This window comes from Neolamprologus multifasciatus, chromosome 12, assembly GCF_963576455.1.
Source record: "Neolamprologus multifasciatus chromosome 12, fNeoMul1.2, whole genome shotgun sequence".
Lineage (NCBI taxonomy): Eukaryota > Metazoa > Chordata > Actinopteri > Cichliformes > Cichlidae > Neolamprologus > Neolamprologus multifasciatus.
This window is the reverse complement of record NC_140450.1, coordinates 9,508,513-9,524,817: the sequence shown is the minus strand read 5'-3', so window position 1 is coordinate 9,524,817 and position 16,305 is coordinate 9,508,513. Positions and strand designations below refer to the sequence as shown.

Here is a 16,305-nt window from a genome sequence, read left to right as displayed (position 1 = left end):
GAATCGAGCAGTGAACTGTGAAGAACTGCTAGTTTTTGAAGTCACAAAAATTCATGGTACAGGCATTCGTTGAGTTGTATTTCCTACTCGTCTCTGAGAAAATTTATTTTGTCTTTAATTTTGGTATATTTATATATATATATATATATATACACTACAGCTTACAATGCCATATTTTCCAAATTCTCTCAAAGCTGAACCAAAGGTATATCACTTTTAAGTTGCAGACTGACAATATTGTTTATTCCTACCAGTGTTACAAAGCACATAACAGGATGTTAAAAATAGAAATTGAGTGTTTCTTGCCAAAACTTACATTGGCATTAATGACTATATTGGACGTTTTCATCGTTTACATAGCTTTTAATGATTCTAAGTATCATTATGCTTTTGTGCTTCTATCTTTGATTGTGTATTTGTATGACAGGTATGTGTGTTTGTGTGTTTTATTCCCATTTCTCATCTTGCCACCCTTCCATTTTGTTCTGCTGGGCCTATTTTTCAATTTTGGCAATTTCTGCTCACGCAGCCACCAAGCCGTGTGCACAAACACACCTCCATCTCCCCAAACCACTATCTGACAAAGTGAAACACAAGCACTATTAGGTAGAGACATTCACACAGACACATGTGCAACTGGGGCACTGGGTAATGGAAAGAAAATTTCTGTAATATTACCTGAGTTTCATAGGTACTGTAAAGATATAAGACACAGATGCAGTCCTCTGTGTGTATATTCTTGTGTGATTATATGATCCTACGTGCACCTGTATATGGTCAATGATAGATTTCACAGAGGCAGGCAAAGGAGAAAGAATGTGTTTATTTGCATCCTTCTGAGATAAAAATACATTTTCATTTAGAGACGAATCGAGACAAGTTGCCTTCTTGTTTTTTAGTATTGAAAAATTAGTACATTCATAGTATATTTTATATTTCTTATGTTTTATTTCATTAGATTAGATCTGATTTAATTAATGACTGCTGTATTTTTCTATATTCTGCAAAAGAAATAAATAATTAAGAAGAAAGACATGCAGCTGTCTTAGCGGTGCTGAAAGTCTGTTTATTAGTAGATTACTGCTGACTAGATTAACAACACAAAATACAAAAAAAAAAAAAAACCTTGTTCCATTGACCAATATTTTCAAATACAAATATAATAATTTAGTTAGTTTTTTAGTTAGGTTTTTTTTTTACTTTTTGATACCATATGAAAGCAGAAGAATGTAAAGTTTAATGAATCCAAGTTAAACTGAGTCAAACAATAATCCTGGTTTGACTCAACAGTGTTGCAAATGTAGTTCTGCTCAAGACTCTATTAAATCCCCTAGTTATAGTGATTTTTACATATGTGTTCCATTTCATTTTTTCTCAAAGTATCAAGACCCTCTTATAATGTAAAAGATTTTTGATGTTGTTTATAACGTTACAAAGAATCATTTCTATAGTTTGGATCTACTGCTTCGGAAAAAATTGCCCAACAGATAGTATTACACAAGAATAGAAAATTAACCAGTTACGTTTAAAATATTTTGACCATCCTAGTCTTATTACAAGTGCTTAATGTTCAAGTACAGTGTTTAAATGTGTTAAATGTAGATTAGAGACTCAAGTGTCCTTTATTTGGCTTAAAGTGTAACCTGAAGATGAGATTATTCAGTACATCAGCTGGAGCTGAGAGGAGAGAGGAAAGGGGACATTTAATTACTGGATAATCTCACCATCCCTTCATTTTATTTCTTTCTTCTTTATTTATCTCTTTTCTTTTCAGACCCACCAGAGACAGTGAAGATGATGAGGACGATGACAGAAAGGGCAAAGGCTGCACCCTACAGGTATCATTTGATTGTAAATCAGTATTGTTTATGAGTGATCACAACTCTTTTAAAGGCAGTTTAATCTGAATAATATCTGCCTAAACACTGAGTTATTGATACTGAGTTGTACTTCTGTGCCATGTTTTTGTTTAATCACAAGCATTGAAGTAAGAGTCTGTTGTGCACTTTAGCATCAGAGTCTGAATTTGGCCTTGTTCTAACCTTTCAGTACCAGTATGCTTTGGTGCGGGTCCTCACTCATTTTGTCGCAGAACCATCTGACCCAGGTGGAGAGATGGTTTACATGCTGGGTGCTGACTGGCAAGTTGATATCACTCATTTGGTCTTGGACCAATTGAAGGTGGGTATACACAAATGCTCACAAACAGTACCCTTCTATTCACTTGCAGATCATGGCTTCTTCACAAAGGAATAGGTTTTTTTTTATAACATTTTGGGATATAAATTATTCGCTCACAGCTATGGGCAGTGACACTTTCTAATAAGTACTTGTAAGGTGGCTTAATATATAGACAGTGCACAACATATATCCTGATTTTTTGCATTTACAGATGAACTGTGTGAACAACTATAGCACCTACAGGAGCTTCTCTGCCATGGAAACCCATGGCATGAAGCTCCCAACACACGCTTTTTATGCTGATGTTAAGAAGGTTGCGACCTCTGCAGTTACTGAGTCAGCAGAGCTTTTACACACTATGCATCTCAGCACTCAGCAGCCCTACTCTGTAATTTTACATGGTCTGCCACTTTGTACCCGAGCTGCCACTTGGTAATAATATCACTTACAGTTGATTGTGGTATATCTAGGAGGACAGAAATTTCACAAATTGACTTGGTGCAGCAGTAAATTGTATCAGAGTATCACACTGGAGTGGGACTGAAAACACCTGAATTCAAAAATTAAGAGATGCACCCAATAGTATATTAATATTGTAATTCTTTCTAAACAATAAATAATGTATCCTTTGACTGCCTCCTGTTTCTGTATTCTGCAGATAGAAGAGCCTCGCATTGCCAGATTAATAGATGGACGAATTGTAATCGGGCGGGACCTGGGACACACCAATATACAGGTATTCTATAGGTATAGGTATAGGTCTCTTCCCCTTCAATTGTAACTAAACTGGTTGATATTATAAGCTCTAACACCAAAAGAACCCTTTCTGCTTACTAAAGTCTATATTCATCCCTATAGTAAAGTTAAGAAACTGACTGCAGTGGGTTATTTCCTCATCATACAGTATTTGAGTAAATATAGGAAAAAAAAAAGAAATTCCACAAGCAATGTATTCACTGCTTTTTATAAAGTCCAGAAAAAGATAGTTGAAAGAAATCATTATGTCAAGCGCGGTGTAATTTGGCACTTCACATTACAGCCATAAGTACTCCGGTGATGTAAACACTATCCCCGTTCCTCATATATAAGCTTCCCCTGCTAGCTTGTTATACAATTAGCCACAATTAAATGTTGAATTTGGCCCTGACATCTCAGCGTGATGTTCACAAATTATACACATATACACACTGAACACAGTTGTGCACTTTCTGCATTCCAATGAGCCTGGCCATTATAACTCAGTGTGACAGTGGAGGATAGTTCTGTGGCTTATTCTGTTATTTACTTATGCACGGTTATGTAGCAGAACTAAAGCAAAACCACCAAATGTTTCGCAGTCCTCATCAGTGTCATCTTATATGGTTTTCTGTTCTCTCTTGCATGCATCACATATATAGAAATTATGTATTTTTATGGTCGCATTCATTACTTTGTTGAAGAGTATGTTTCACATCCGTTAACAAGTAAATGAAAAATGGTTGGAGTGAAGTTCAGTGCACAAGTGGCATGATTTTTGGTAACAGCTAGGTGTGTGTTAGCAGGGGACTTCTGCATTAATGTATGCGCGCGCGCACACACATACAAACACACACATATACAGCTGTGGACCGTTTGGGAGCCAGGAGAGAGAATTTACCGAGAATTCCCACTGAGATGCCAGAGTCGACAGGCATCATTTGATAGTTTGACATTTCAATTTTAGCCCCCAGCTCTGTCTTCCTGACTCTCGCTTCTTCCTCGTTTTCCCGTCTCTCTTTCCTTTCTATCCCCAGTCTCTCTTTCTCACCTTGTTATTCTCTGACGGTCTTGAGGAGCAATCCCAGAGCCGTCAGTCATTGCATTTTGTTACCTTGCTGAGGGTGGGATTAAGTTTGACGCCCTGACACATTTGCTGCGAGATTGTCTTTGTATACCAATCAGATCTGCCTGTCCTCCTGTCGCTGGGCGAAGTAGTACACTACAACATGGGCCCCCTAATCTCTATCAGTGTCTGTCTGCTGTTCCCCCTGTTCATCTGTACCCCAATCTTTTTCATGCTCCTTCTTTCTGCCCCTTTCACTTACTGTCCTCCTCTATTTGTCATTGTCCCTCTCCTTCTGACACCTACTCTATTTATTTTTCTCTTGCTTGCTTGCCATCTTACTTACACTGTCCCTTTTTCTTTTCATCCACTCTGTTTTCATTTGAGTTGTCTTTAGTTCTGGCCTTGTTGTCTTAGTTGAATGCTGACACACTGGGGCACAGCTGGAATGCAGACGGGAACACAGTCTGTGTGCATTTGTGCGTAGATGTGTTTTCGTTACTTAGCGTGTGCTTCGCTGTGTGATGACAGCAGCAGAGTTTCCCTGCGTTTTCTTTACACATGCAATACCAGCACCATCAGCTTTTACAGATCCATGTTTGTCTGTATGTATTTGCATGTGTGTCTAAGACATGCTGTGCAGATTGCAGAAATGAATCAATGATGATCAGTCTGTGTGTGTTAACCTCCTAACTACTCCAAGTTTATGTGGCACAATGCACTGCTCTTGCACTGACAATGTTAAAATTTCACCTTTAGGAAATATTCACTCAGACAGCAAAAAAGCTATTTTATGCATTTCTGTTGTACAATGTTTTTTTACTGTTTGTTCTACAAAAACTGTACTTACTAATGTCCAATTACTTTCACAGCAAATCACAAAAAAATAGAAAAAGTATAATTTCCTTGGGGAAAAAATAAGCTTTTCTTAAACCTCATTTATTCAGCAAACTTTTTAAAGTTAAAAAATGTTGGTGTTTTTTTTGGATTTGAGTTTTTAGAAATACCTTCCTTTTATGTCCTGGTAACCAAAGAAATTAAATTCAGTTTAGCATTTAGTTAATGCTTCAAAATTGCTGCTGAATAAAGGCATTACCAAGATGACAGCTGAGTAGCAGGTACTTATCAGCAAACATTTAAACAGCTGTAATCTCAATGTATTTTCTTGACATTTAGACTTGGTTGAAAAAATATTTGGCATCTGTTGGATGTCTTTCAAGAACATCCTTGGACTTTCTATTTACTTAACAGTTAAAAGAAATTAAATACTCCTTGCTTTCAAAAAAATACAATTCTTAAAGTCATTTGGTTTAGGAGAGGCAACGGCTCAGTCCACACAAGAAATTTCCTCACAAAGCAAATAAGAGAGAATGTCCAAAATGATGTGAATGTGTTTTTTATATGTGAAAACAGATGTGTGTCCAGAAATAGTAGTCTGTGTACATGTAGTGAACACTATGAGTCTGAGCCTGTGTGTCTGAGTAACTGAGGCACTTTTGACAAAATAAATAACATAATTTCTTGTAGAATGATTTTCCTATAAGCCACAACATAACATTGTTCCTGTTATTTATATACTTTTCAAAACTACGAGACCAAAACTCATATTTTGTTGTTTTTAACATCTAGCTTGCCAGGATAGGTGATTTAAACTTGAACTTAAATATGTTTTTGTATTGTCTTTTCTTTCAGGTTCTGTCCCCCTTGTCTGACTCGATACTGGCAGAGAAGACTGTAACTGTATTAGATGACAAGGTAAATATTGCTTTATTATATGTTTTTGTAATTTAGGTTAGTATATTCTTGAGTCCAATTTAGCAGACTAAAGGTTCTACCAGAGGCAAATATTAAGATTAATTACATCTGAAAGCAAACAACAACCAAAGTTCCTCACAGAGTAAGTAAACACGTGTTTATTAGGGCTGCACCTGTACATAATGAACTCAAATTATGCATATTTATTAAATAATGCAGCATCAGACCATGGCACGGCATACAAAGAGTGTTGTGATTTACTTAAAGTGTAAACTGTACTCTTACTTATAGCATGTTTAATGTCTAAATAATGTCTGATACAAAAGTTGTATGCTTGTAGATTCACTTTTATTTTGTAATTATGCTATATTAATGTATCTGTCTTCCATTATTGATCTAAAGAGTTCCAAATGTGCTGAATCTACCCCATTTTAAAGTGACTAACTTTACATTTTAGGATCATCATCAGAATAACAAACCTTTAAAAGGGGACAAAAACTACAACTTGAACTTTTTTAATATTGCTTCTGTGAACAATACATTTTTTTTTACCTGCAGGTCACCATTTCTGACCTGGGAGTCCAGCTGGTTGCATCTTTGTCCCTTAGTTTGAGTCCAAGTCCTGTAAATTCTCAAGCCATACAGTTAACAACCACAGCTGCTGACCTGCTACATACACCTAAACAGGTAGGAGATCACTTTACGTCAAGTCTACATCTGCTAAAATTTTATGATCCTGTTATTCAGATTTACTTCTCGGCTCCAATAAGAATATGTGGCTAGATGAGTACCCAATTCAAGGTTGCATGAGGGGTGAGCATACCCCAGCTTTCATAGAGCCAGAGGCAGACACACTGAACATGGATGGATGAATTATATAAAAAGATTTTTGTTCTTACGAATATCTGTGATTTTACTCACACATTAAAACATTTCTGCAAGCCATCACATCCTCTCACTTTATCTAGTTTGGACATGTAGCCATGTGATTCACATGCAGACAACTCTCTGCCTTTAGGTTTTTATTACACAAGTGAAATGATGGCCACCATCTTTGCCTGTTCCTCTCTTCACAGTAATTCCCTAAAGGTTGTAATCATGGCTCTTAAATAGTAATTCTGCACTGCGAACATTATCTAGATGCTATCTCTCCCATAATCAGTTTCAAATTAGGGAAATGTAACTTCAAGGCTATAGCAATTACAACAGCAACCGATTACAACAGCCCTTTCTTTTTTTAAATGAAACTTCAGGCCCTAAATACAATCCAGTAAAAGAAATTAAATCGCAACAATGATGCCCTCCTGGGTTTTAAATGCACCTTAGAACACACATGCATCAACACTACATATGAGTGGGCGGAGGGAGGTTTGGAGTCTTCACACACCCCCGTTCTCTGCGGCCTGCTGGAGCGGGGGGGCTAGGAGGAGAAGTTGGACGTCCGACTGGGGTCTGCAATGTGGGGCCTCCCTGCTGCCGCGGAGTCGGGGTGATCTGCTTCTCACCACCCCAGGGAAAAGGGTAACACCACCTGGGTCTGGGTGCAGTTTCCCCCTCTAGGGGCAAGGGTACCTAGACCTGGGGCTTAAAGTACGCTTGGGGAGTGTTATTGTGTGCACAGTGTCTCTCTATGTCTGTCTCCACGTTGGGTGAGTGTTGAGTAATTGCATATGAGAGCATGAGGGTGGGAATGGATGTTTGTATCTGTGTGTGCCTGTTTGTCTGTGTCTATATGTCAGGTCGGGTATCATGGGGACATCTCAGGTCCTCCAAGGTATGGAGGCCTATCCCCCCCCCCACTTCCCCTACCAGTGGCAGACGCCCTCAGACATCGGTGCGTTGGTGGTTCTTTGTGTCCGGGGATGGGCGTCCAGGTACACACCCGGCTCACTCCTTGGTGGCTGCTTATCTTCCTTGGTCTCTTGTATTCTGAGGGCCTCTGGATGTCTGGAGTTTTGATCTTCTCCATACCTGCTTCATGCCCTGGTGGACGGGGCAGTGGCCCCCCACACCCTCTAGCAGATCATTACATGAAGGAACCTTTTAAAAACAAATGCGTCCATTCTCACAGGTGTACACACGGGTGCTCACACACACAAACAACACCCTTTTTGGCTCCTACCTCAAAGCACACTGTGCGCTGTCGATCTTACGTGCTGCACAATAATGTTTAATATTTAGTATTTACTGTTATATTCCCATATATCATCGTGATGTTGTTTATTCTAGTGCTCTCGTTTTCTTCTGCTTGTTTTCTTTTTTCATTCTCAACAGGTGAAATTAAAAAAGTATCTACTGTTATCTATTGTTAGCTAGTTTATTGTGATGGTGTTGTTTTTATTATGTTGCTCTTTGTTGTTTGTTTTCTCTTCTGGTTTTTTATCTCCATACAGGTGATCCAGGTGTTTTGTTTGTTTTTCTTTCTTTTTTTTCTTCCCCCCTTTCTCACCGTCTCTTCTCCCCGCTATTTGTCTTTCTCTCCCTCTCTTTCTTTCATTCTTTCGCCCTGTCCTATCCCCCAGTCATGTCTGTCCCATCTTTAAAAAACGAAAATAAAATAATTACATAATTATAATAAAGGTCAATCAAATGGACCAATATGGCAAGGCCATGATGATCCACTTGGTAAAGTAAATCCACTTGGCATCTTTCTTGGCCTTCAGACAACAATTCTAACGGGACAGGCAAAAATAAATAAATAAAAAATAAATAAATTGCAACAATGAATTTGTCACCTATGTTTACTAACACAGTGAAACTAAAATTGTTATAACGTTTAAAAATCTTTTTTTAACCCGTCTTCGTCTCCACTTTGATCCATTATATCATCACACATACCCGTTAACACAGTTATTACATGCACATATTTGTACTGTACCGTATTGCCAAGGTAGCATTTACTTATTATTCTTGATTTTTTAATGACATTGCCAAAGTTTATTTTATACCATATGAAGTTATATAGAATATGTTAAGCTCTCTTCATATTTATTTTTGTTTGTTTGTTTTAAAATTGCCACAACATAAATACCACCATTTTTTTCCTGTTGTAATTGAACAGGAAAAAGACAAATCAGAGAAAAAAAGTGTTTCTGTCCACAAAACAGGTGTATAGGTTTTACTTGTCAATACTGTGTATGAAATGTGTTTGGGAAGCGTAGCATTGCAAACTAACAATTATGAAGGTGGAAATGTAAAATTGCTAAAATCTAGTTTTAGCAATTAGATTTTAGCAATTTTTTTAAATTAATTTTTACTTTTTTTTTTTTTTTAATTTTCTGAAGCTACTTTGAAAATCTAGTTAAAAATTTGTGTAAAAAAGGAACAAACTGAAAATTATGTGTGGTCAGCATTTGGACAAAATACATTTGTCATGGGTCTGCGGCGGCAGACCATGTGTTTCTTTTTAGCGGACCCAAATACAGACACTCGAGGCAGGGACAAGGTTGAACGAAAAACACGCTGTTTATTGAATGTGGAAAACGAAAGTACAAAATAAGAAACCAAAACCAATAGCTAAAATAAACTGAAAAAACTGAACTAGAAGCAAAGCACAGGGATAATGGAAAAACTAGGGCCCAGGAACGCGGGAGAAGACGAACAGGCGGCCTCACACTGATCTAAGGGAGACAGAGGACTTAAATACACAGAAGGGCAATGAGGGAAGTGGAAACACATGGGAAACACAGCTGACACAAATGAACAAGATGCCACGGGGGAAGCAAAACTAGGCACACCGAACATGCAACACTATCAAGACTATCAAAATAAAACAAAAACACTGAGACATATACTGACACATGAGCTTGGAAGGAAGAATGGCAGATGAGACAAGGAGTGAGGGAACACGAGAGAGAGGTGATGAGAGAGCACAAGAGAGAGAGACATGAAAGGCTGGGGAAACATGGAATGACACACAGGAAAGGGTGATGAGACATCATGACAAGACAACATGAAAACTAAACATAGAAGCCCAAAATATAAAACCAAAATATTATACACAAAGAAATCACAAGACACCATTAATTCTAAAAGGCTGGGAAAATGACCCAAGACTACGACAACATTATGAAAATGCCATATATCAGTAAATAAGATTAAAAAGCTACACAGTTGGGTCTTTGACACTTTGTAATATCTAATATTAGCTTTCCAATGTTTTGTGCTTCTCCTGATGACATGTTTGAAATTACTGTGGTATTAGATCTGGATAACTACACTGGGCAAAACCTGCAGAAATGTATGGAAGGGGTTCCTAGATGGTTAAATGTCAGCGACATCTCATGCACTTGATGATTTTACACTGCCCTAAGGATTTAGCAGGAGCATGCCACAGTCTTTTGAGCCTGTGAATGTGGACTTTGGGATTGGCCCGCAGTCACTCACCTTTTAGAAAATACTCAGAGTCGAAGAGAGGTGTTCCATCAAGTAGTTCCCAAGCTTATACAATAGCATTTAACAATTTCAATGATGTTAAAGTGAACTAGAAAGCATATCTGTGTAGGTTCTAAATCATACACGTCATAGTAGTCTAAGGAGCTTGGACTTCTTTAAGTTTCTTGAAGATATTCCACCTCTAATCCAAGAAGCTTCTTCAGTTCTAAAACCAAATGGTGGACAGTCCCTACTGGGAGTTGTCCCTTAAGAGGGTTGCTGACCCACTATTGATCATGTCCCTCATCGCTTGGTGTGAAAAAAGGCGTGGGTCATTATCAGCAGAGGTTTTGGGTGAAACCATTGTGAGACCTTCCTCACCCTATCATGTGACCTATTGTGATCACCTGATGCAAGATGTGAGTGGGGGTGAGGCACTTGTGAAGGGATCTCAAAACTTCACTGTAGGTGGCAGACAGTTGGTGTCGTAAGCCACTTCTTCTGTTCAAAGATGGTCAATCACAGTGGACATAGATGACCTCTTTCACTACTCACTTCGTTAAATAGAAAACTAAAATGCAGACACTTTTAGAATGGCAAGTTGAGTGCATAAAATGTGAACTTTACCAAGGAGCCAACTTGAAACTTGAGTCCAGTAAGTATAAAACTGTATGACATGGCCCATGATAGGAATGTACTGTGATGAACAAAAGCAAGATTGGGCGTTAACAAGACCATAAAAAAGACAAACATAGGAAACATAATAGGAAACAGATCAGAAATCACAGAGACAGGCGAGGAAGTAAAAAAAAGCAAGGCACAAAAGAAGAAAGAGGGAACAGCAAAGACTCTTTGTTGATGTCAGTTATCTTAGCTTGAAATATCAGATGACAATATTCTTTCTATCTTGCGCAAAGAAAAAGTATCAGTGATAGATATTCTCTTTGATCTTCTTTCGTAAAAGGTCACAAGAGGTTCAACCAGTGTCATTAAAATACATTTTAATGAATGGATGAACTATTTAAAAGCTTCAGTTGTAATTGTGCAGGGTTTTTTTTTCTCTTTTTCAGGAAGCTGGGATCAGTGCATGGATCCAGTACAGTGATGGTTCAGTGACACCATTGGATATATATGATCCAAAAGACTTCCTACTTTCAGCTGTCTCACTTGATGAAAATGTCATTTCTGTTACCAATCAGGTACTGGCTTCCTTTATATTGTCAGCAGTGCAAAGAAGTGACAGTTTTATACATTTGTAGATCGTGCTTTTTAGAGCAGAAAGCCCAAATTCAATTCAATTCAGTTCAGTTAAGGTTTATGTACAGTTTGCAAAGTCATAACAAAAGCTGCCTAAACGCGTTTTAAACTGTAAGGTATTAACTTCCACGTTCTCTTTGTCATTTAGGAACAGCACTGGCCCATTGTAGTAGCAGAAGGTGATGGGCAGGGGGCATTGTTTCGAGTAGAGATGGTCATCTCTGAAACTTGCCAGAAGTCAAAAAGGAAGAGTGTGCTGGCATCTGGAGTTGGAAATGTTATAGTTAAGTTTGGAGCAAAAAATGACGAAAGAGGAGTGATGGGAAGAGGGGGGCAAGAGGATGGTGGAGGGTTGGATAACAGCACCAGTGAACAACGGACAAAAGATGGAGGAGAGTGGAAATCCAACAGTGCAGCAGTGGACCGAGAGGAAGGAGCCATGAGGAAGGTATGGAAAAAATAATAATAAAACAGCAAGTAAAGGATATTTTTAAGTATTTTCTTAAACTGTAGTTTTAGAGTTTACTCACATTGGATAAACACATTTAATCATCAAAGTTTAGTTTGTTTAAGTAGTGTAATCACTGTGAGTGGTTGTTAAGTACACTTTCTCCGTCCAGAGCATCCCAGTATGTCTCACATATAGTCTGATCATTATCCATGCCTAGCACAGAGCTCCCAATGTTTCCTGCCTCTGTGAAAATTGCTGTGTTAAATATAGTAAATAACATAACTGTGACGCAGAGAGGACAATATGTCGCTGCGCAGTGTGCGAGCAGGCCAGCAGGAGAATGGGGAGAGGGAGTCAGTCTTGTGTAATAATGCCGTATTCACGTGAATCCAAATGAATATACAAAACCCACATAATTTAACCATTTACTATATCTGTGTTTTCATTTCCATTTTCAGGTTAGCTCAACAACCAAGAGTACAGTAACCCATCGTGCTTCAGGTGGCAAAGGTGCTGGTGGCGGTAGCAGCAGTAGTCGTGGCAGTGGCCCCAGCCAACCAGGCGACTACAGTAGCTACCCAGCACCAGTGGAGGTACCGGGGACGGGAAACAGTGAGCTAACCCAGCCCACTAGAGGCCTGTCAGACCTGGAGATTGGGATGTATGCCCTTCTGGGAGTATTCTGCCTGGCAATACTGGTTTTCCTCATCAACTGTGTCAGCTTTGCTTTCAGGTAAAAACAAACAAACCCTGAAAACCTAAACATGTTACTCAGCAACAAAACATAATGCACATTAAATACTAAGGCAGGTTAGTTAATATATGGGTGAAATATAATGTGAAACTGAAAGGATCTATGAACCAAAAAGCTGGTTTTGACAGGTAATCTGTATGGGCCTAATATGCCCATATTAGGTGACCATTGTCTATTGGAGGATTAAAATTTAAGCCAGATCAATGTCTTGTACATAACCTTTAAGTTAAAACCTGTAAGAAAGCGTATTCATTGCACACAATATTTAATTATGGGCATAAACAGCTTTGCTCAATCATATTATTTTGTCAGAGAAACCTTTTGAGAGAAGTCAATTGAAAATAAAACAATTTCAAGTGTAGAGATTGTTGTCTGATTTTCAAGATCCCATTGATACACTCATGCTTTACTTTTTAGAGCGGTAACTACTGCTCCAGTGGGGAGTGAAATATTCATATCAACAGGCTAGTTTATTAGAAACACATATCACTGAGCCTAAACAATTATAAAAAAGAATAAATAAATAGTGAATTACCCTTACAATAGCAGGAATGTTCAATGAGCTTATTTTACCTGTGATAAGACTGCATCCTTCCAGTCATTCTTCCTCCCGCTTTAGCCTCTAAAATCAGCTGATCAATATTTTCACGACAAATGCAGTAATCAGTTATCTGTTCTTTTCTGATTCTGTCCTCTCCTTTTTGTTTCAAAATGGCAGAGAACATTAATTGCTCTGTGGCTTATTAAGTGATCAGTGGAAAGCAGCGGTGGTTGGCACAAAAATCCAGCATACCTCTCAGATAAATGTTTTTGCATTAAACATGTTTTATGTTCTCATATCCTTTGTGTGCTGCTAATTTGTGTGGATTTTAAGAGACAAATCAGAAATGACTCTGACCAAATGTAAATTGATAGTTCCCAGCACCCCCAAACTGGTTAAGCAGTTTGAGAAAATGGATGGATGGACAGATGGATAACAGACCCGTGATGCATCACTTATTGTTTTGCTAGTGCCATGAAAACCTAAAATTGGACTTAATTCTCCTTCAAATTTTCTTGAACTTTTTAGTGATATTTTGATGGGGTAAAATCCTCAACTTTTAACTGAGTATCAATTTTTGCAGTCATTCCTTATATTGTCTGATAATGCCTATAGATTATAGTCATGAAACTGCATCTGTTTCAATTTTTACCTCCATTGATGATTCATTATGAATTTTCCTCTGCAGATACCGTCACAAGCAAGTCCCAGTTCTAGAGGCAGGAGGCAACATGAACCATGCCCACGACTGGGTGTGGCTTGGCACTGAGGCTGACCTTTTAGCAGACCACTCTGACCAATGCCAGGGTGGCGTGCCGGATGAGTGCACCACCATAATTGACCGCAATGAAGGGGGCTACGAGGAGAACAAGTATCTACTGAATGGGGCCGGTAACACCTTGGTAATGGGCATGGGCACTATAAGTGGGAGCGGTGGCAGAGGTGGACATCGGGGTGTCACCCATGGACAAACCTTGCCTAGATCCGTTCCAGAATCGCATCAGTGCCTTTCAGCAATCACTACTGGTGGCAAAGATGCTACAGGTCAAAAGGAGCATCTGAATAATTCCCCCCAAGCCACAGCTGCAGCTGCTGTTGCAGCGGCCAAACGCAAACGCGTCAAATTCACATCTTTTGCCACTGTTCTGCCCAATGATAATTCAGGTGGTGGCCCATACACCAACTCATCAGTCCTGGTGACGAATGGGAGTGAAGATGATATCAAGTGGGTGTGCCAGGATATGGACCTAGGTCAGTCTGAAATCAGAACCTATATGGAGAGGCTACAAGACAATCTGTGACTGATGGGAAAGAAACTGAGAAATGGCGGGGCAGAGGATTAGTACAGTAGGGGGAGAATGGACAATGAGTACAATTCACCTATAATGCCTTTGCAGTGGATATATGGAGGGAGAATGGGAGGGATATAGGAAGCGTGAAGGGAACATAAAGTGTGATGATGTGTCTGGAAGAGCATCTAAGAGACATTGTGTTGGGTTGGGGACGCTTACATTTAGCATCCCTTAGGCTATGAAAAGCATCACTAGCTCACACTAAAATTAATGGTAGCAAATACTAAATAACTTTGAGTTTTTTTCTGTTTTATTTATTGTGAAAATATTAGTGTAAAAATCAATAATAAAGTCACTATTGTTTTAAATGTTTACTTTCAGAAAATTAGTAAACCATTGTATAGATACTTACAGTAAATTCAGGGTACGTTATTGGACAGACATTTGTAAGCCACTTTACATTTAAACGAGGATGGGAAGGACTTACATCATGTCCTGCCTTCAGAAGTCTTTTTTACTCGTGTGGTATATTGCCAACCTTTGCTGTGGCCGTTGACTAATCATTGATCTACTTTTGATATACAAACATTTACCTGCCGAGTCTGCAGAATGGTTACGTAACGAGTTCTCTGACGAATATGTGTTGTTGGTTTATCATGTGACCCATTTCTTATGGCATTTCTCATAAGTAACATGTGAAATGTAATAATTATATATAGTCCAAGTACTCAACTAGAAATTCAGGCATTTTGCAGTTACTGGTGGGAATTGCCATTCAGCTCTGTATTCAGGCAAATGTGCTCTTTCTTGAAACAACAGAGTGTCTTGAGAGTTGGAAAATGATGTATCTTACAAAAGACTGTTTCTCCCTTGGATCCAAGACAGAGGCATTTATTCTTGCACAATTACAAACAGGAAAGGACATTAGCCATATTTGAGGCTGATTTTCTGTTTTCCCTGCAGCCAACGATGGCTTTCTCCCTCTATCCAGAATCACTCCTGTCATCCCCTGGCCCATCTCCTTGTCTGTGATTGGACAACAGTAGAACATTTGTGAAGTTAAAAAAAAAGAAAAATACACACGCAGTGAAACACTGAGTGTAAGGGGACTGACTGAAGTGTCTCATATTAAAAAAAAGGAAGTGGTTGGGCTTTGCAAAGCCTGACTGAGCACCTAATAATGAAGATTATTAAAAAAAAATGTACCACATAGGCAACCAGACAGGAGTACCTACAGTGTTGAACATTGGGATAACAGGATGTACTGAATGACATGTGAATGGATAATGATAATGGAATGGATACCTGACGAACAGATATGGATACGTACCAGCTTGTTGAACATTATTATGAATATATTGTTTTTTTTTTCCTTTTGTTTGTCCTTTTTGATAAATAGAAGGTTTTTATGTTTTTCTTTGTTATGTTTTTCCCTAATTTGGGAAGATATTAACTGTAGCTTTTTATTTCAGAGATTTATTAAGATTTAAGAATATATGATCCTCTTTTTCCTTCTAGATACCTATTTATTTGAAATCATGTTTGAGAGGGTGAGGAAGGAATGACAGGGCAAGGACAAAGACTGAAAGTAATAGGCCTGCTGGTGAATGATAGCACATAAAAGAATAAGTGGAAAGAAGGACTCAGAACAGGCAAAGGTTGCCTCACCTTCGTTAAGCTCAGGTGACGAGTCATGAAGAACCGACAATAAAAAAGGAGAACTGTACGATGTTAAGATTGCAATATTTATTTATAAATGTGTTACTGTTTCAGAGTACACTGTATGTTGTAAATAAATAAACATGCTTCAAAGTGCTTGTGAATAAGATTGCAGGCCACTAGCCAACAACTTGGTGATATTTTGTACATTTTACAGTGCAAATATGGTACACAATACTA

The 16,305-nt window shown here is 38.4% G+C and overlaps 1 protein-coding gene across 1 annotated transcript in view; it reads left to right on the top strand.

Moving 5' to 3' along the window:
• The window catches only part of LOC146506426 (transmembrane protein 132C), a 265,985-nt gene extending 249,947 nt beyond the window's left edge, over positions 1 to 16,038 (top strand). Inside the window, exons 8-16 of the mRNA XM_085181047.1 lie at positions 1,775 to 1,838; positions 2,050 to 2,181; positions 2,840 to 2,917; positions 5,675 to 5,737; positions 6,296 to 6,424; positions 11,182 to 11,310; positions 11,517 to 11,816; positions 12,278 to 12,552; positions 13,803 to 16,038. Of these exons, the coding sequence (XP_085037173.1) occupies positions 1,775 to 1,838; positions 2,050 to 2,181; positions 2,840 to 2,917; positions 5,675 to 5,737; positions 6,296 to 6,424; positions 11,182 to 11,310; positions 11,517 to 11,816; positions 12,278 to 12,552; positions 13,803 to 14,415 (1,783 nt within the window). The 3' untranslated portion in view covers positions 14,416 to 16,038. The remainder of the gene's footprint in view (positions 1 to 1,774; positions 1,839 to 2,049; positions 2,182 to 2,839; positions 2,918 to 5,674; positions 5,738 to 6,295; positions 6,425 to 11,181; positions 11,311 to 11,516; positions 11,817 to 12,277; positions 12,553 to 13,802) is intronic.
• The last annotated feature ends 267 nt before the right edge of the window (positions 16,039 to 16,305 follow it).